Here is a 22153-nt window from a genome sequence, read left to right on the forward strand (position 1 = left end):
GGCATTAACCTCAATTAGGAGGAGTTAGGGTGATCACTGAATGAAGGGTCAGCCATTCATTGCTGAGACATTCGTCTGGCTATAGCCTGCAGTCTCCTGCGTGAAAGGGACTGGCAGACTGGCTGCCTACCGCCTTCTCAGTACAGAAGACTCATATGTGACAACATTACTGTTAATTACTATATTTGAAACCTGTGCAGGTCTTGACAGGCATGGAGAATCAACAGTAACCCTATTTAATGAGGCTATTCGTTGAGGTTCCTAGGTACAAAAGTAACCTGTGACAATAAAATGGTAAATATCGACCATTTATTCATGGTCAGAACTTTTTAAAAGAAAACCATTAAGGGAGTCAGTATGTCAAAGAAAAAAAAGTCTGGACAGCAGGGTTGTGCTTACAGAAGAAAATCACCATATAGATAACCCATGTAACTTTAATTCTGTTCCACTTATCTCCCTCCAGACTTCCTGAAAGATTTCCTTTAGATATATTACATTCAGATGTCATCTTGCACAATCATTCTCAGGTAGATCTGCATCTCTGGGGTGAAGTCATGGATGGAACACATCTGCTTTCAAGGCTGTGCCAGTTATGGATGGATCACATCTGCTTTCAAGGCTGTGTCCTCCCTGTTCAAGCAGGGAGGTCTCAGGACAGCCAGGCAGACCTCCAGATCTACCCCCAGCCTGAAACCAGTTCTCCAGTTGGCAGATTGCTGTTCAGCCCCCAGGACATGTGCATATTTATGCCAGAGGAAATCATTCAATGAGTAAATCTATTTAGAAACCTCAAAGGTTTGTCAGCCACCATAAAATCTTGGTTACATTACAGTTTAGCGTTACAGTTATTACAATAGAAACTCTGGGTCTATTCTAAAACATTTATTAAATTTCTAAAATATATTGCTAATACCAGGATGAAAAACATCCCACCTGCCTCCTTCCCATCCTTGCCATCACCCCCTCCACCATGACAGTTCGACCACTCTTCCCTGCATCCAGCCATGACTGTAACTCCAGCAGCCCCTAGCCAGGAGCAACATGGACCCTGAGCAAAATGACCTGCAGCACCCCCTTACACTCAACGGAACCTCTCAGCGAGCCCCTGATGTGCTCCCCTGTGACTTTTAGACCATGGTCCTTATCAACTAAAACCAAACCAAAAAAAATAGAGATAAAAGGAATAAAGGCCTCAGGTGCACACACCTTGTGAACAGCGGGGATGAGGGGTTGCAGAGTACTTTAACTCTTTATGGGACTCCTTTTTTTCCATAATAGAAGTTCTATATGTTTCCCAGTAATGGCAGAGATGGAGGACCACAGCAGCAGGCTTGCAAAGCTTGCCTAATTGTAAGGCGGCGTTTGGCAGCTCATTCTGCTTAGGATCATCATAAAAGTTGTCCTTTGAACTCCGTCTCTGCTTCCTCCAGCCCCATCTTCCTTCCTCCCCATCCCCAAGGCAATGATTTTTATCTCCAGGTCTCAATTTCTTCTCTGCAAGAATCAAAGGGCTTTCAAGCCTTTCCCTTGGGGTGACAGCATTACCTGCTCCTCCTCCACCTGAGATGCAGAGCTCTGCTTCCTCAGAATATTTATTTACCCTAATCTACGTCAGACGCAGGCTCATTCTGCCCTGGCAATGAAGAGTTGCTGTGTCTCAGCCAGCCAGGCCAGACGTGTTCGGACTCTTCTGGATGTGTGACTCAGATGAAGCTACAGAGAGTTGTACAGTAAGCAAAGACAAACAGGAGCAGCACAACGACAGCCCCCGATTACCCAATTTACCAAGCTTCATCTTAAAACTAATCAGGCTGTTTGTGCCATGTCACTCACATTTCACATTCTTCTGCAATCACTAACATGAAACCTGAACAGTTCCTTGCCTCTATAGCATATTCCTCCTTGATGTAGGATGGCAGTCTCTGTTATTAGCAGGTACCTCCAACCCCATTAGTAAACTGCGTGCCCCACACTAGCACTGGTCAGCAAAAGAGATGACATCTTGCCTTTGCCCTCAGGTAATCAATCCATGATCTCCAACAGATCTCTGCCATGAATCCAAATTATATGAGTCTTGCTGACTGAGGGGCTTCCTTCTTTGCTTCTCCCTAAGATCCAGGAAACTGCATCCACAAAAATTGTAAGACAGCATCACCAGAGATGACATAATCACAGCCTCAGAAGTTGGAAAATGTCAGCCTTAAGTTTTGTGCTTACCCATCACGGCACAGCCTTTAGTTACACTGCCAAATGCTTTTTTAACAGGTTATGTGAAGAATGAGTATTTCTGAAAGTGAGGTCTACTTTTCTGAAAGGAGAAACAAGCTCCTTGCTTTGCTATCTCAGGATGGAAATGTGTAAAAGGCTGGAAGGAGGTTCAACAAGTCCATTTGCTTGCAGGAACAGGCAACAGATGCTACATCACCAATGAAAATCTACTATGTCACCAACGAAAATCTACTCTGGCCCCTCTCCCATACCACCAGCCACAGTCCCTGACAGTCCACAACAAATCTGACCTTGAGAACAAAAGGCCAAAAGAATAAAAACCTGAAATCCAGTCAAAGAAGACAGAGAAACTATCAACCCCATCCTAGCTCCTAGAAGCATCAAGGGAATTTGTGAAGGTGAAATGTAGAGAATGGGACTCAATCCCATGCAAATCCAATTAACAGGAAAATCCTTCTCCAAACCCAAGTCTGGAGATTGATATAACCCTGAGCTGGGGTGCAAGACACCAAGCTGCTGTTTGAGAACTTTTTCAGCACTAACGCTCCTGTCTGGCTACAAGTAATTTCTCCAGGTTCAGAGGAAGAAGTCTCCCTTAAAAACTTAAATAAGCATCACGTTCATCTCTTACCTGGATAAATCTACAATAATTGGAGATCCAGTCAAATAGTGGGACTGAAAACCAATAAATGTAAGGAGAAAACACTGGTATTATCACTATCATTATGTGGCAGTGATAATTTTGACCAAAAGGAGCATTTGCATAAGAACCCAATGATTGAACACCATCTAACCGGATGTAGCTACCTATCCTACATGTAGATAACAATACGCTAGCTAAGCACCAGAAGCTCTCTTTATAGCCAGTACAAGAGAACTGTCACTTCAAATACACAGTTCATCTCTTTCAGGCACCAGCTTCAGGATGAGATTATTTGTGCCTCAAAAGCAGCTGTTTCTCTCCATTACCTGTAAAAGGATTTTTTCTCAGATGGGAATGTCTACACTATAAATCTCTATGGCTTAGGTGTCTACACTTGGTCAGATGCATGCTACTTTATGAATTTTTCATTATTTGCAGTCATTACATGAGGACTGGATAGCTTTTTAAAAAATATACTATAGCTTGAAGAGCAGCACAGGCTTGATACAAAAATTACTGGACAAATAAGAGGATTTGAACGGATGTCCCAAACCATCTCTGCACCCAGTGTGTTAACATTGAAAGTAGCCACATAATGGAATTATACTATATCATTATTCTGTTCTTTATTTATTTGGTAGGTCAAACTATGTGAATTTAAAATCTACAAGTCTGTGAGTTCTGCTTTGTAGTATGACACAAGAATCCCAGTTAAACAGACATTATTGAACACTATACATTCAGTGTAGCATCTCTAGAGCTAGGTTGCCTAAAATGTTTACTTGTTGGTAAACACCAAGTTTATTGCAACTTCTGAAGAAAGGAAGTCTGTGTTATATATTCTGTGTCTATCTTTCTCTAGCAGGACCCTGTCTGCATTGCCCGGTTTCAAAAGGGTATAAAAGGCTTTTGTTTTTCTTGGAAGTCTGGAATTGTTCTTCTATTTTTTTGCAGATTTTGGACATGGTTTTTTATAGCAACAGAAAGAATTTTTGCACTGATGAAAATACATTTCCTACATTCATGAATTCATAAATTCTGAGAGTAAAAGGGATGATTACATTCACCAGCCTGAGGCATTGATAGATTTACTGCACAGAAGCTAATGGACTAGAGCACAGTCCCTTTGAGATGACAGGAGAGAATTTGTGCAGCTCTTCAACCTCATCACCATCATGAGGGCAATCACCTCAGAGCTCTCTTGTCTAACACAGACCCTGTCTCTAGACCAACTTGACAGAATATTTATTTAAATACAACATTTTGCAGAAAGTCAGACTGCTCTCCAAGTACCCAAAAAGGTCAGCACACCCCCATCGCCCCAGAGCATCTCTACCACCTCTCATTGAGTCTATTTGGTCTCCCAGCAGCACCAAACACTGCAAAACAGCAGCTTGCTGTCCCTGCACTCATGCTTTATCCTTTACCTGCCCAGTTCTCTCATCGGGATGTGAAGCACTTGGCCTCTGGGACTCAGCTTATTGCCTCATAAAGCAGGATGGCAGGATAATTAATGTGGCAGAACTTCAGGATTTTCCAAGCAATTTATGAGTTACCATGGCAGTTCATTAGCTCTCAGCCCAATGACCCCTTTCTATCAAGCGTGAATCAAGCAGGAAGGACACACACATCTAAACGCACGATGGATATTCACATCAAAAATACATCCAAGGCCATAGTTCCTCCATTTTGTCCATCGTATGTCTAACAGAGGCACTAAAAACTCACCAGTTATCATCAGGACTGACAGCCAACCCACTGAAACATGCCTAGACACAAAGAAATTCACAATCCCCATCTTTTTTTTTTCTTCTCCTGTCAGCAGGCCATTTCTGACCAATGTCTGTATTTAAAGAATAGCAGGTACTTAGCAGAGGGTTTACATTTACAGCCTCCATTGACTGCACAGGGAGGCAAGTCTGGCGGTCGGGACAGTAGGCACTCTGGATTGCTCCCTTGACTTTCATTGCTAAGAATAAGGTTTCTCTTTACACACAGACAAACCCCTCATCCCCACTCAAGGAAACATTTGAGAAAATATTTAACTTTCATGGTATTTATATATGGGTCCTAAAACACTTCCTTGAATCTAAGTGGCATTACGCACGTGAAAAAATTCAACAGGTTTTAAGGCATTGCTGAGTTAGGACTTCAGCAGAGGGCGAAAAAAAGCCAAGTCTAGTGTACTAGAAAGGAAAGAGACCTAGAGAATTAAAGGGAGTCTTTGAAGGTAATAAGTGGACAATTAAGAAAAAGCAGAAGGTCAGGAGCAAGGTAACTTTTATCAGTAAGTACAAAACCACTAGCAAGCTATCCATAGATATCATAAATACAATGCTTTATACCAAAGAAAGACAGAGAGACAGGGAAATGGGGAGGACGGACAAAGAAAGAGAGAAAGACTTCTGTTAAGTCTTTATTGCACTATTTTTCTCAGTTGCATTACTGTTCTTTTATTTGCTGTTACCCTGTAATGGTTTCAAGGTATTTTAAAGAAAAGGCAGAGCTAAATTTTATATATCTCCCTCTAGTTACAGCTGCCACACTCAGAAAGCAACCTCACCATGTGTTATGTGCTTTCCCAGAATTAACTTGCCTGTTCCTCTTAAAAAAATAATTAATGTATTTATTAACGCACTAATGGGACCCACATACTGGAAAATCCCACCTTCCACACCATCCCATTAGCTAAATCTGGCTTGGGGCCAAAATTTAGTATTTCAGCTCCTGCCAAGGTTCAGGTTTGGAATGTTTTTATGTTGGAGGATTTTTCATCTGTTTCCTTGACTGGGCTAGTGGGACCCTAATGCACACGGGAGATGATGACTATCGCATCGGGCTGCTGGCTATTTGCTTGTTTCAATCATCTTGTACATACATGCTAACTTGCAGCATTTCCCTCTCAGCTAAGTGATGCCAACAGGCATTTAACGCAAGATGCAAAGGGCTTTAGTGTGACATGGTGAACCACTGACTTGAGACACTCACACTAGCTGGAGTAATTACAACAAATTATTAAAAAAAAAAATACAGCTGGGTAAAAAGCTAGATGACACCTTTACTTAAAACTAGATTCATCAACAAAACTGTGTATGTCTGGCAGCAATTCTCATGTCCAATAAAACAAGGAGGCTGAAGGCATGAACCTCCAAGAAATTTGGATATGGCTTAAAGAAAGCAAAGCGGTTGCCTCATCCATTTACCTCTTGGAGATCCAGGATAGACCTCAGGTCGTGCTGTCAAGCCAGAGAAGAACAGCCTGTACATGCTGACCTGAGAGACGCTTGCAGATATTCTCCTGCCAGGACTGGGAGATAAGTCACCTCACTAGCTCTTCACTAGTCATTGGTCTACACAGCCAACACCAACATTAATGCCTGTCACAAAGTCCATCTCAGCAAAAGGGCCATGATTTCTTCTAACAACACATGAGTTTTCAATTAATATTACCTTTTGTCACCTCATAAATCACTCCCTCAACAGATTTTTTTTTTCATGAATTGCTATAGGAAGAAGACATATTCTTCTCCTTCCAGCCCTCCCCACGCTTTATCATCAAGAGCAGAGTTCAGCTGCCCTGTCCCCATAATTACTGAAGTTTCTCACATGGGAAATGTCTGGATGAATGGCCTCCTACCCACGCTGCCACGTCCATCAGTATGCTTGCTCTCACCACCTCTTCTGAAGCAGCACAGTGGGTCGGTAACACTGACCAAGGACATATCACAGTTTTTCTCACAGGTAAGACCAGTGACATGGTCCGAACTGCTGAACCATGGCAGGACATTTCTGCCTGGCAGCCGGGAAGCAACAGAGAAGAGCAGACTGACTGCACTGCTTGATCTCAGAGAGTGATGAAGTCACACATTTGAAGCAGCCATGAGAAAGGCTGAAGTGATGCTCAGAGACACCCATTTCATACACCCACCACATTTCCCAAGCTATGCCAGGGTTACCCTGCTTCTTTCACTGCTCTCCAGTGAATAGCAGCAAAGCTGCATCCCGCGCTCCGGTGGTCAAATGTCCACAGCTACAAGAGGTGGAGAGCAGGGATATGTATCTAGATACAGGTCACAGGAAAGTGCAGTCATGTTTCTCAGTCAGTCTGTCCCCTTTCACTCCCACAAGTTTTGTAAAAGTAGGACAACACCATACTGGGAGCAACGATGCATGCAGGTTTATGGAAATCTGAAACAGAGACACATCCAGCAGGAGGTTTTCCACACTGCAGTTGTTCTCTAAACCATAAGAACATCAAAATGCTTGGGTTTATCACTTCTTTAAGAAGAATGCCATGATTTACTTCTGTCCAGCACAATCACATGGGCCTGGAATTTGATTTCTTGTTTATTTGGTTTTCACATTTTGAAGGATTTTGCTGTTTGAGGGGAGAAATATGTGTCTGATGATCACAAAATCCCGCTCAGAGACATGCCTGAGATCATGATTTTGAAAAGGAGCCATGGCCACATTCAAAGGATGAGGCAGATTTCACCCGCTGAAAAGCAAAACATGCCATTTTGTGCTCTGAAGCGTGACTCATTTCCTGATGCAGTTAGGCTATGACTAGGTAAGTGAAGGTCAGATTAAGAGATCATTAATGCCTTTTGTAGTGGACTTTGGAACCAGGACCACAATGCCAGAATAAGGCTGCGGAGGCGTTTGAAGGAGATATCCTCCTGGAAATACATCATGGGACTCTGTTTGGTTTGTCCCTGGATTTTTGAGTTATGTAGCTCCTGTTTCACTGCATTGCTTTGGTTTCCATCAAATCCCCATGAGAATAAGCTTCTTTCCAGTCTCTTTACAAGAAAAGTGATATAACAATATCAGCTTTGTGGTTAGAAGATTCATAAGGCTTTGCATGGATAGCCTTGCTACTTCTTGCTACATCGTTTCAAACAAAAACAAAGAAACCAAGAGAAAAAAAATTTCGACCTTCCTGCCACGCTTGCCAAATGAAGGAACAGCCAGGCAGGGGCTCAGCCCCTGATGCTCCTGCGTTTCTCTCTCTGCTTTTCAAGGCGCTGTACATCAGCCGTGCTATAGCAACTCTACAAAACGCCATAGGGACTCCATCTCAAATACCATCTATCAGATTCAGAGTGCTGCAGTTGTTACACACAGGGAGTGACCCACAGACCCCTTGTAGTCTGAGGACACAGCCAGGACCTCCTCTACTACATGCTCAGACATCTGTTCAGCAGATTCAAAATAAAATTTCCTCTTCCGTGTGGATGTAGAAAGGAATGTAAAGAGAGAGAGTGAGCTGATCCTAGCAACAACTAGATAAGCAAAAGCCTCAAGCAAATATTTTCAAATATATCAGCTACAAATGACCAAAATGTCATCATTGGAAGAGACAGTCCTGGTGGTGTTTTCATACCACAGAGCTCAGAGAGGAACATTTTTTTCTCTGTTGCAAAATAAGATGATTAGTCAAGTAGGAGTACAGTGTCTGCTCAACACTATGACTTAAGCTCCCAACTGAGAGCTCCAACTGTTTGCGATTTTTTTCCCCAATTAATAATATTTTGTTAGGAAAATGTTGCAATGTTCACCAGAAGATTTTAGGAGTGATTTTCTACTAACATCATGGATGAGTATGGATTGGTGATTGTCTTATTCTACTGCACAAAATGAAATACAGAACAAAGTAATAAGGATCCAGCTGATAACCACAACTTTGCTGCAGTCAAAGGAAACAGCAGGATGCTAACATTCAGGATGTAAGCATCCACTGAGGGCATTGATTCCATCGCCAGGGTTTCCTGCCTTGCAGAGGCAGTATTGAATGGGTTAACAAAATACCATTTTCGTGTTTTCTGCTTTTTCTGTCAAGCCAGTGAGTAGAAAAAGAGATAGAATTAAACACTCAGGTGATCCACAGAGCTCTCCCTTGTTGACCAAATAAGAATCACCATAAGCCAACTGGAAGCTCAACAACTTTTTATGCACGATTACAAGTTTTGTCCTTCTTCACACACCACTGTTCATTAAACACGTATCCCAGTGAGAGCTGAAGTAAGAGAATTTTGTCACTCACCACAGGTATAGATGACATTAAGATGCTTTCGGATGCCTGGGTAACAAGGATCTCCAAATTCATAGGTGCTGGCATATATGCTGCAACTTCTTTTCCCGTGACAGCGCTTGATCATGAGTTGGAGAGCAGTAGCTGACTGACACTCTAAAAAGGAAAAAGGATACGTATTTGTGAATATTTGTCCAGTCACATCAGAAATTGCCTAAAAAAATGTACCAGATGCAGACTGTGAGAGCACATACATATGAGCTTTCCATGAGTATTTAAAAATCTTTGTGCTTACATTGGAAGGTGTATCTGACTCTCAAATGCCTCTAATAAAATGCAAATTGATGAAAGAAAATTACCAAAAAGACCAATGAAGAATCAGAAACTTCCATACATCTGTAGAAAGAAGATTGCAAATAAAAGATGGTTTGCTTTCAAAGGGAAAAGGCTATCCATAATAAAATTAATTCCTTCTCACCTGGCATTTATTCTATAAAGGTCTGAAAGGACTCTAAGACAGGTATCAGCATCCTCATTTTAACAGATGGAGAAACTGAGTCATAGAAAAGAGACTAACAACAGCAAATCAGTGCAGAGCATGGAAAAAAGACTCAGATCTTAGGAGTCTCACTCCAATGTATTCATCCAGAAACACTACAAGCTTCCCCATAAACTAAGAGACTGTCATAGGAACAGAAAATACATTAATACTATAGTTACAATATTCATATGGAATTCCTGTAGATTTATTTAGCTGTCTGGTAATGCAATCGATCACAGTAACATGCAAAGTTATTAGCAAACTCCCATCTCACAGATATAAGGGAGATGGACATTGTAATCTTGTTTGGGGAAGGGTAAAATTTATTTGATTTGGGTGTGTTGATTTTTTCCAGGTTTTGCTTGTTTCCTTTTAAGGAGAAGAGATAGGGAGATTTAGATAGGCTTTTTTTAGCCTTTGTTATGTCCAAGAGAGTTGTCTCAAGTCACCATCTCTGGCCTTCTGCAGACAGAGGTGATCAGTGTCCCTGTCTGCTCTTAGATGTATTTCTGAGTCTAATGAGGGTTACTATAAGGTCAAATAATTATAATGTTACCATTTACCATCTAAGTAGAAATATTTTGTTAAAGCTGTTTATTCCTTGCAAGTAGGAATATCATATTCAGGACTTTAAAATATGCAAAGCTCCAAAAGTAAATATTTACAGCTTCTTGAGGAGAGGAAGTGAAGAGGGAGGTGCTGAGCTCTTCTCCCTGGGATCCAGTGACAGGACACATGGGAATGGCTCAAAGCTGCACCGGGGGATGTTTAGACTGGACATGAGGAAGCATTTCTTTGCCAAGAGGGTGGTCAAACACTGGAACAGGCTTCCTAGAGAGGAGGTCAATGCCCCAAGCCTCGCAGTGTTTAAGAGACATTTGGACAATTCCCTTAACAACATGCTGAAACAGTCAAGCAGTTGGACTAGATGGTCATTGTAGGTCCCTTCCAACTGAAATAGTCTAATCTAGTCTAGTCTAGCCTATTTTCTCAAGTATTATTTTCCATCACATGGTTTGCGCCTGCTTTCTCAGCTAAGAGAAGAGACAAGCTCTTGAACTTTTAGGTGCTAGACAGTTTGCTTTGACTGTCCCATCAGGGCCAAGCACAAGGGGAAGTTGACAAGAAGCCATTTCTTCAACATTAAGCTGTTGCTAAAAGCAACAGGAAAGCTACAGCGAAAGGAATACAAACCCCTTTTGGTCACTAATCAGGAGGTAGGGAAAGGGAAAATGAACCCCAAAAGGTATTGAATGCTAGAACCAGCACAACAACAAAAGCCACGAGAGACACAGGAAAGCCACAGAAAACTAAGCCTAGAGGGCAACATGTCTTTTTTCTCAAATCAAAGGCAGCTTTTTATTTCACATGCTGCAAATGACAAAAGGGCCTCAAGTGAGCATTTTCATATTGAACCACCCAAACTTCCTTAGGGGATTTTTGATCCAATGAGTGTCAGTGGTTCCAGTGAAAACATCTGGCATACAGCAATGCTGCTTTATTGTCTTTTTGTCAAATGTCCAGTTAGAGAAACTCATCAAATCTAAGCATTGCACAGGATTTCATGGTGCATGCATATTCTTTTTATTTGGTATTGTTCTCACAAAACAGACAGCATCCCATGGCTGTCTGCACAGGGGCCTTGCCGCCCCCCAGCACAGGAGCACACTACCTCTGCAGGAGGGTGGGCAATTACCCATTACTGGTCCTGTCAGGCACAACAAGTCTTCTGTATACATCATCATCAGAGATGGTCAACCTTTGGGACACTCCTCTTGTAAGAATGAGCAGTAACAAACTGCAGACTCTGCCCTCCACCTTAACACACTGGATTGACTCTTCAGGTGCCAGATCTGTAGATTCAGGACATTGAAAACACTTCTAGGAGATTTATCTGACGTCATATACCCTCACACTAACATCACCAGCTTTTCTAGACATTCCCAGTCATGTCTTGGTATTGATGATCTCCTTCCTCCCACACACTTCTGAGCAGGCTACCGTCTCCATCTGAATTGACTTTAGCAGCATCATGTGCACTAGGAGAACAAACAGGGCTCAAATCCGGACACACCATTATCCCCCTTGTTTAAGTGCTACCTTATTCCTTACCATGATTTTGCCAACTAGCATTACCCCAAATAGGTAATAGAGTCTGAGATATAACAGGGCTATTCCCAATCACCAGTTTGCAGAAGGCCTCTCTGGATATTTTGGATGGAAAGGAGAGGAGCAGGAGTATATGGTAGAGGGTTTAGCTGCACGGACACGAGGTTGGCCAGCCACAGGGCCAGACAGCAGGCTCATTCTCATTGCATTCAGTACAGAGTAGCTGATGTGTAGACAGAAAGTGGGCATAATCCTGATGCTACCTTTATCAGGTAGTAGCTGTATCTTTTTTCTCCACAGGATAGGACAGCCTTGCCCACTGAAAACATGCCATACTGCCCTACAGACAGCTGTGGGACCCTGCTCTAGCTCCTTCCCCAGCCCCACTACCAACTCAAATGTAGCTTGAGTTATAACTACCAATGCAGATGTAGCTTGAGTTATAACATCCAAGCAGAGAGCCTCTGCTCTTCCATGTAGGTCCGTCTGCCAGAGCAGGTCCTAACAGTGCAATCCCTACTTGTGTTTTAAGAGTGCCCAGGCCCAGCGTATGCTGTTCAGCTACATGTTCACTGGAAAATGAACACTTACCCAGGCTCTGAGGCCAACTGTGGTGAAACAGCCCACATCCATGCCATTAAACACTCTTATCCTCTAAAACAGAGTGGTGATACCCAGTTCCTGTTGTATAACCAACCTCACACCACCTTCTGGACTGCCTACGAGAGTGTTAGCTAGGCCAAGGCAATGGACCATGCTACAGTTTAACAGTACAGAACATCTATTTCCAATATTTGTGCCCAGGCCCTGGCACTGCTAGCTTACCATGTAAACATGGTAAACATGTATACATGTAGTCCTAGATACCCAGCTTCTTTGGGCACAGACCAGGCCTCCATATTCACAAATATCAGCAGTGAAATCCCCAGCTCTCCAATCCCAGGCTGCTTCAGCTCAACCTGCACTAGCTAAAATGAGCAGAAGAGACTCTGTATGTTTCAATTACAGGTGGGGATGAAATCCCCTAGCATAGAAAGTAAGGGACCTAGATTTTTAAAGCCTCTTTTATGTGGACTTTTTGCAAACCTTAATATTGAAAATACATCCAGAACAGAAGTCACCTGTTGGGACTGAAGCACATAAACCATACAATAATTTAGTTGGAAGCAATATCTGGAGCTCATCCAGTAAAACCTCTTGCTCAAAGCAAAGTCAGCTTTGAAGTTGCATCAGGTTGCTCAGAAATTTGCCCAGGCAAGTTTTGAAAATCTCCACAGGTAAATATTCCCCAAACTCCTTGGGCACCTGTTCCAGGGCTAAACCACTCTCCAGGTGAAGAATTTTTTCCTTGTATGTAATCAAATTTCCATTGCTGCAACTTGTGTTCATTGCTTTTGGTGTTTGGGGTTTTTCTGTGCATTTCCTAGAACAGTTTTCTGTAGAGCCACCTATTAAGTAGTAGAAAACAGCAGTAAGACCCCACCCTGAGCCTTCCCTTCTTGAGACTGAACAAACCCTGGTCCCTCAGCGTTTCCCCATGTGCATTTCCCTGACCAGCTTGTTGGCCCTTCACTGGACTTGCTCCAGTTTTTCAACATATCTGTTTATCTGGTGATCCCCAAACTGGACACTCCAGTACACCAGTTAAGTAAGTGGAGTACTGGAACGCCAAACAGAGTAAATAAACTCTCTGCTTGATGTGGTTACAATATTCTTACTAATAAAGTCCAGTATCCACTTAGCCACCATTGCCACAGGACCACACCGTGGACTCATGTTCAACTTCTTGTCCACCGAGACCCATTGATCCTTTTTCTGCAGAGCTGCTTTCTAGCCAGCTGGTCCCTAGGCTGTGCTGTTGCAGAGGATTATTGCAGAGGTGCAGAACTTTGCACTTGCCTTAGATGAACTTCACAAGATTTCATAAGGTTTCTCTAGCTCACTGAGTTTAATCGAGGTCCCTACCCCCTGCTGTAACTACTGTCCTGTCCAATTTGGTACCACCTACAAACCCTGTCCCATTATCCAGGTCATTACTGAAGATGTTAAGCAATATTGATCTCTGACTGCTTGTAAGTGGCTGCCCGTTTGACTTCAATATAGCATTGTGGAGGTTTCTTGTAGTATTCCATTTCGTTGGCTCTTGTAGCAAACAGCCACAATTTAGGCAAGTCTTTACTGTTGCCACTGACCTCCAAACCTTAATGAACACCAAAATCTGGTGAATGCAGGAGTGGCAGAAAGTCATCTGAAGTACCCATGTTACAAGATCCAGCTAAACTCTACTGACAACACCAGGCTCCCACATGGTAAATCCAAATACTCTTCTCATTTTCCCCAAGGTAAGGCCTGAGCCATTCTCTTGGAATCAGTCATATTCTTCCAGCCCTGAAAAAAACAAATGGCTCTATGGACAAAATTTGACAAAGTATTCGCTTCAAAGACTTCCCTTTGGTCACAGCATGGAAGTCTCCCTGCTTTTTCCTTCACACAATTTCTAAGCACAAATGCCTGGTGCATTCCCATAAATGCCAGGGCAAGCAGCCAGCAGTACTTTGAGGGAGGACTACACAGATACTGAAATTAGCTTAGTCTCCCCTCTTGGTTTTTTTGATCTGTCAACATGTTCATCCTCTACATAAGCCATTGAACTGAAAAATGTAAGAGCAAAACCTCCAAATGGGACCACCTCCCTTATACACTTCAAAGGATTTGCGGTAAGGAGGTCATTTAGCTGGATGCCAAAATGCCATATTTATTCCCTCACTAACCAGCACTGAAGATGTCAATAATACATCTGAGAGATGGCTGAGTGACAGATGAGGCTACAGCACCCTCATAAGTCACAGTCACCACCATGTCATTCAGAGCTCTAGAAGGGACAACACGGTATTTTCTTTTACCCCTTGTCTCAGGAGTATAAAAAGTCAACATCACTCCTGTTGGCTGTTATGAAGTGCATTTAGGTAATTTAACTTCCGGATGTAAACAAGTCCTTAGGGAGCTGGGTTGAAGTGAGTTCTCCAAGTATATTAGTACCTCTTCAGGAGGTGATTCCAGGTCAGAAGTCTTCCCCTCCAGGTGCCCATTCCCAGAGCTCAGAGAGGCAAGAAAACAAAGGTTCTCTTATCCATAAATCGTGCAGTTAGCCTCTCAAAAAGAAGCAGGGAAGTCAAGCCCAGCAATGTGGTAGAACAGAGTTGGGCTGTGGTCCCCTTCAGCTGCCCAAATTCACATTTTCCAGGTCTTCAGAAGTTGGAGACTAGACATGGCATTCTTGTTGCACCAGATGGCATGCTCACTCAGGGCAACATCTCCTTTCTTTTGCTGCTTGTTTGCTTGCTAAATGCAAACTGTGAATGTTATATGAAATATCATCCTGACATCAATGACAAACAGGTGATGCCATGTGGCAGAGATACGGGAAGGACGCTCACAAATGCCAACATCATATCACTAAGTCTGAGGTAAGTACAGCTAAGCAGAGCCAGACCCCTGCCAAGAATCTTTTAAAGCCCACAAAGCTCAAATCCCACAGCAGAGCAATAAAAACTTCTTTAAGACCTCACAGATGATCGAGAGCCCACTTACACAGGTTGGGTCAGAGTTACCCTCAGCTTTCATTAGTATCAGATTGCTTCAGTACACTGCCAAAGAGCAAATACAAATCCTGCCGATGGTGAAACTTCCACATGTGAAAGTGTTTAAAGTTATCAGCTGTGCTTTTGGAATATGGTATTTTAAACTAAAGTTTGGGTTTAGGGGAGAGTGGGATCAGCTAGTTTTATCCTCTTTACTCATGGCCCCATTTTCTAGAAGTTGCATGTCCCTCCAGCCTTGCTCCTGTTGCAAGGCGAATTCCCTTTCACAGGATCACTCCACAAATGCAGACTGCTGGCCAGTTTAATTTCACAACTGTCAGTCTAAGCCCTCAGTAGTTAATTCATCTTATCAGTTGCATTTAATATGATAATACTCCCTGATCTACTGTCCTTATCAGCCCATCCTCTGCTAGGGTAAAAACCAAAATCAGATGGCAACAAAGCCACACGGGAGGACTTTACCAGCTGCAGCTTGCATACAGCATTGGCTTTAAAACTGGAATCAGTCTCAGTGATGTAATGTCCATATCATCAAGCTCACCACAATGAATGGGGTTTAGTCAGTTTAAGGCTGCTTCCCAGCATGAGCATTTCTTTATTACCTCTTCCTGGTGAAAAAAAGAAATTGGAGCCAATGCCTATTAATCACATCCGTTACTTTGGTTACTCACTGTTACTTGTTTTTCTCCAATAAGGGTGACACATCCAAATCTGAAATCCAAAACATACGTTGCTGCTTTTTATTGCAAAACCTATCTGGGTTTGAAAGAATGTTGCCAAACAGTTTAATTTTTGCATTACAGTAATTCTTAGAGGCTCTGGTGGAGATCTGGGCATCTTCCAAGGAAGCAGTCATCACAGATGGATCCACAAACAGATTTAGACACCTAGTTTTGAGAGAGGTGACTAATCCCACGGTGAAGTTGGGCATATACCAGATGCCCAAGAACATCTGCGCATCTGTTAACCTCATGATCAGACTCAGCTGCCACATCCATGTTGAACCTGCAAGGGCAGGTTCCTCCGCAGATGAGGCAGGCTGTCCGGAGCAAGCAGGACCACATACACCTGAACGTGTGAACATGTTAGCATGCTGTAAGGATTTCAGGCAGAGGTTTTCCACAGGCTGCCTATGGGACTGGAAAGGCAGCAGGGCACTGAGCATGTCCCTGTATTGACCATTCTGTCAGACTATAAAGCCAATTCTTCCTCTTCTTCGCAGACCTCAGGATCACAGGACTGTTGGCTAGCAGGGCATTTTCTCTTTCTCACTGATCACTTTAATAGTTATTCTTTCATCTGAGGATAGATCTCTTTTCCATCGTTAATCCTGATAGCCTCTATTGCATGTTAGTCCTGTATGCCCTTATTTCACGAGTCACTTCTGTGCACTTGAAAAGAAGAAAAACAGAGCCTGAGAAGAAAAAACTCCACCCATTTGTCAGACGATGCACTGAGTCTGTGAATTTAGCACAAAAATGGGAGTACTCATTCTACTTTTTCAAACAACAGAGTATAAGATCTTGAAGTATCAACAGGACCAAATGATTGGCTGTAATTAAAGGATTCAGAGAATTGCTGCCTCAAGTACTATTTCCAGTAGTGTATGTGAAGTAAGTGATTAGGAACTGGAACAGGACTGGTGGTGCCTGATCAAGAGAGAAATTCCGTGGCACGCTTTGGGTCAGTGTAAAGGCATCAGAAGCAGACCTACGTCTGGAGTTACAACAATCAGAAGAGCCCCAGCTTTCCTTGCTATCTGTGTAGGAGCAGGTGAAAGGAATGAGCTAAGATAAATATTCTCTTGAAGGAAGTAATTTACAAACAAGTGACAGCTCTAGGAGGAAACTCCTCCCAAGCAGAGGACAGGATTTTTCTCCAAAATATGCAACATTATTTCTTGCTAAAGAATAAAACAGAAAAAGTTACTTGCTGAGAGCTATGAAGCAGGGTGGACAGAATGAAAGATGGAAGATGCAGAAGTCAATTAACTACAAAGAGAGAAATTCAGTTCCTTCAAAGAAAGCTGACATATGTCTGAATCAGTGCTGTGGTTATCTATTCACCTGCCAAAAGAGAAATCAAATTTTGATGGAATGGCCAAAAGGACATCAGCAGGAAGAAAGCAACTCCAATCTTGCAGGTGAGGCAGTTGCCTAAATTCCTTCATGTTTTACCTAGGAGTGACTCGAAACCACCTCATTCTGCAAGGGAATCTCTATCATAAACAGTAGGAAAGAAAGTCCTGCTCTTGGACAGTTTCCCATTTATTTTAAAGATGCTCCATTAGCTGTGGTTGATATGAAGTTCAGGTCTTTCATAAAGCAACAGCTACCAGATGTGTCTGAGCCTCTGCTTCAGCTGCTGAGTTAGCCAAAATCAGCCATCCACCATGAGCAATACATCAAATCCCAGGCATTTTCAGCTTAGCCTGTGCCCATTAAGTTTGATGTTCTCTTTAAAAGTCAGTGCAGAAGACAGTTAATAAAGATTGGCTTTGTCCACTTTCTCTCTACAGTAAGCAGCCTGGGAAGGTAATTTGTTTATCAGTGTAGCACTGTCACATGGTTTCAGATGGATGCAACAGAAAAAGACTGGATTTCTCTTCCTTGCTGTGGCACACAAGCCTCTATAGAGGACACAAGAAGCGATCTGGGTTTAGAACCACAGGAGCTATGGAAGATAAGAAGGAGAAAACCAAATTACAGATACTTAGCCTGTAAGACCAACCAATGTGAAGACCAAGCAAGAAAAACAAAAGACTACCCTTAAATGAGAAAAGATGCAGAAGCAGATGTGTAAAGAGGAAAGCTCAGGAAGCAGATATCCAAAACAATTAGAAGACTGCTGGTTTGGAAGCCAGAACAGAACAGGCTTCAGAAAACCTGCACAGCAAATCCGTTCCAAGCACAACAAAACCCTCTTCAAGTAGGGAAATAAATTAATTCATTAGAAGAGATTGTTAAAAGCACTTCTGAGCTGTAAGCACAGGCTCAGGAGAATTTCTGCATGATAAGCCACTGGACTGTGGAAAAGGATTTGCAATCAGGAATGGTGGGCTTTCACCCACACATTAGCTCTGGTTTCTCAGGTCCCTGCTCACCAGCTGTGGTACAAGTATTACCTGATGCTGTGCAAAACAGTCAGAAAGATACTCCAAGTTCTCATGGTCAACGTTGAGGCCAAGAAGAGTCTACCTCCCCCACAACAGCATCAGTCCTAGCATGCTGTTTCTTTTTCTGTGAGCTTTTGTGTTTGAGGGACTTTCTATTTGGTTTTTGCTTTGGCAGTGCCAGGTACTTTGGTATCATGTCCAGCTGGGTTTCTGATGATTGCCATCATCATTATTACAAACAGCAGCAGGGAACTTCGCGTTGGTGCAGCAGGATATAGCGTCTACGTCTTGCACAATGTCACTGAAAACAGCTGGCTAAAAAAGAAATCTACATCCCAACATTAGAAGGATGTGCAGAGAAGGCCAGCTTGACATTAAAAATTACGTTTCAATGAAAGAGGGATAAAAATTACTCACCACACACTTCATAAAACTTTGGAAACTTCAGCAGTAGGCCAGAAAAGAGAAAATGATCTTAAAAGAAATTAATCACATCTACAGACTGCAACTGAAGGATCGATTGCAGGTTTAATTACAAATGCTATAGTTACATTTAGAAACATTGGTTTATTAACATGAACTCAAATCATCTTATCACCTTCGTATCTGGAACCAGACCTCATATAAAACATATGAGGCTCCAGTTTTGCAGACACTGACTCAGAGTGTGTAAAGTTGACCAAATTAATAACACTTTGCAGGTTTGGGGGCTAAAGTGAAAATCTGAGGACAACTTCAAACTTGGCTCCAAGAAGTCTCAAAGAACAAAGCAGTTTTGGTCTGGCAATGACAGCGATATTTTATCATTTAATTTGCGGCAGAGTTGATTGTGGGCCATAAGGCATTCAAGATACAGCAAAGAAGCTAAAAGCTTTTCCTTCACTCAGTAGAAGTTAGTGATGGTGCCTTCAATGCATCTACTGCTCTGTGAAGTTCCTGAGTTCATTTATCCTTCATTACAGCCCAACAAAAGTATTTTCCTGAACATGGGTATAGTTCAACAAGTGCCTACACCCAGGCTGAATGAAGCAAGGTCTGAACTTTGGCCTGGCCCACTTTTTTTAAGAGACTATCCAGCTAACACAATCTGCAAGTCACTTCTTGCCCTTAGTTCCTAAAATAAAGCGCAGTGTGCTTGCAACCTCACAGGTTTCACATTACCTTTGTTTTTCAGGTTCAGCATTCACTATTGTGGTAATTTTGTAATATTCTTGAGTGACATCTGAATTATTCTGAGAGGAACTTTATCACTTCTGAACAAGTTACACTGGTTTTCATTCAGAGTAACTGCATGGAAATAAGTTGAGATGCTATAGATTTAAATGTTCTTAAATTCTGCCCTTTTATTATTAGGATTATATTCTGGATTTGCTTTTAACTAACAGTTGGGCAATAGGCATCTTTTATAAGATCAGCTACTCAAGAAGCTGATACTACTGATACAAATACCCACTTTACTTGCTCAAATATCATACCAATATCATCACAGAGCTTGCTAGTGCTATTTAAATTACTACTTTCAGAATTTTAATTTACAACCACTGCATGGGGTCATACTCCACTGTAAACAACTTTTTTAAAACCAAGTTGAACCTCAGCTTTGAGAAAGATCTTGCCCAGAAGCAAATTTGAATGGATTTTTTCATTAAAAAAAAAAAAAAAGCAATTGTGTGCATATAAAAACAACTTCATATAAATCATTTTTATGACTCTATGGAATCCAACAATAGTTCTAGTTTTCTAGAAACAGCTGTAAAGTGATTTTAATTACCTCCTGGTGTTTTGAGACAAAAAGTGAAACACGCAAAGTATCTCAAATTGAAAAACAACTTTCTGAAAGCAGGCTTTGTACCACTTTAACTTAGTGTTCTAAATGGGAATTTCATGTCAATTTAAATTTAATAAGGTATTATATGTGAATTAAACAGCAACTGATATTTATTTAGCCTTCAAACTTGGATACTTGCGGGGTTTATTACATACAAGCAGACTGGCTTCTAAAAACATGTTCCTAATCATGAGCTATACACATAATAAAGTCGTTTCTGCACTGAACGTGAATGAAACGTCCGTAGAGTCGCACCTACAGGCAGGCGCGCTCTGGAAGCCTGGTGTGCACATTAAAGAAAGACGTGGTCTGACTCCCTCCCACATCTGCTCCTCATCCCACAAACCCAGCCTTGCAGCCGTTTCAAAGGCCGTCGTCTCCTGTATGGTGAAACCAGGACGTAGCATGAGACTGTTTCAGCCACGAGCACTCATACCTGCTGAAGGATGGCTATGCTGCATGGCATTACCTGGTCAGCAGAGATTTCAGCAGATACCCCATCTCCTCCTGCTGCCCCGGTCCCCCACTGCCTCCCCACTCAGTGCTAGAGGTTACTACACCTCCTTGCTCCAGCTCCACAGTTTGGAGGCTTTTTATTTTCAAGCGTTTCGCTTAAGACTGAGATTAGAGCAGAGTCACAAACTCGTACTGATGGACACACAGGATGGAAAATGGTCACGGATGGTGCAGCAGAAGAGAGCTAGAAATGCACGGTTGGAGGAGCAGCAGTGTCTTAAAATCAGCTCCTGTGTTGGCAGGAACAGAAACATGTACCATGGAATAAAATGGATTTTTTTTACTGCATGTATCTCATATTTATTCATATGCTAGATCTGATCACAGATAAACTAGAAGGGTCCATTATTTATATGGTGTAATAAATATTTACATGAGGGACTGTGAAGGCTCTGGCTCAAGTCATATATACCTCTGCATTAAGTGGAGGAAATCAGAACAAAGTGGGTTGGATCACCTGCTGTCACTGCATTAAAATGAAAAATTCCAGAGAATGAGCACCTAAAGCACAGGATCCTCTGCTGAACTCATTCCTCTGCTCTTTCGTTATCAGATCCAATGAGTTAGAGAGTGCCACCGATCATCTGAGTTTCCTCAGGGCTTTCTAAACACATCCATTTTCCCTCTGCTGAGGGACAGGAGAGAACATGTATGTTAGGTGACAAGAACATTTCACTTCTTAGCAAACTACTCAGCTGAACCCACACACCACAACCTGAAGTCGGGCTTTGGAGCCAGAGTTCCCACGATCTTGTGCCGACTTAGAAACGAAGCCCAGATTCCTTCTACCCAGATGAGGAGTGAAATTGCTGTGGGCTCTTTGTGTGATGGATAGAGACAGGGTCCTTCAGAAGGAGACCTGAATCCTGATGATAGAGGTCAGCTGAACATGTCCATCTCATTCCCTGTGGTTCTGGTAGGTAGCTACCATAAAAATGTATATGTGAGTATGTCAAGTGCACTGAATATGATCAAGGAGATCACTCCACTAAATGATAACAAGGGTAATTGTTTTACATCCCAGTTCTTCCTCCTCAGCCTCCTAATTAGATCATTACCTTGCACTCAGATACAAGTAGGAAAAGGCCAATTTTTAAATTGGCTTCTTTTGCTACAAACAAGTCACTCAGAACTGCAGGCAGAGGCAGCTGTAACAGCATGATAAAGTAGCAAAGGGCGCACTGGGCTGAGAGATATTAATGGTTTGTTGCCTGCGAATAACCCTTTCCCCAGAGACCACCCTATGCTCTGCGTATTGTCCCTGCGCATGCTGGCAGCAAAGTGGAGGGTTTATTAAGAGACTTACAAATAAGGTCAAATTCCTTTAGGAGCTCTTCAGAGTTCCCAAGGCATTCAAGGAGGGGTCCAGCTGTTTACAGAGGTTTCCCATTACGGTCAGAGACACAAGTTTCAGCATGTTTCCAGTTAAAAGAGGATCTTGGCAGATTTTCTCTTTAACATGAGAGGGATAGGATGGAGTTCTTCACAATAACTTTCCCTTCACAGATGCTAAGCACATTCATATAGACATTAGAC

General features: G+C 42.3%; 1 protein-coding gene across 2 annotated transcripts in view; it reads right to left on the reverse strand.

Moving 5' to 3' along the window:
* Positions 1-22153, reverse strand: part of EVA1A (eva-1 homolog A, regulator of programmed cell death) — a 218722-nt gene that overhangs the window by 97350 nt on the left and 99219 nt on the right. For both annotated transcript variants that reach the window (XM_075750485.1, XM_075750484.1), the window contains exon 5: positions 8919-9062. In XM_075750485.1, the coding sequence (XP_075606600.1) occupies positions 8919-9062 (144 nt within the window). The remainder of the gene's footprint in view (positions 1-8918; positions 9063-22153) is intronic.

This window comes from Balearica regulorum, chromosome 3 (genome assembly GCF_011004875.1).
Source record: "Balearica regulorum gibbericeps isolate bBalReg1 chromosome 3, bBalReg1.pri, whole genome shotgun sequence".
Lineage (NCBI taxonomy): Eukaryota > Metazoa > Chordata > Aves > Gruiformes > Gruidae > Balearica > Balearica regulorum.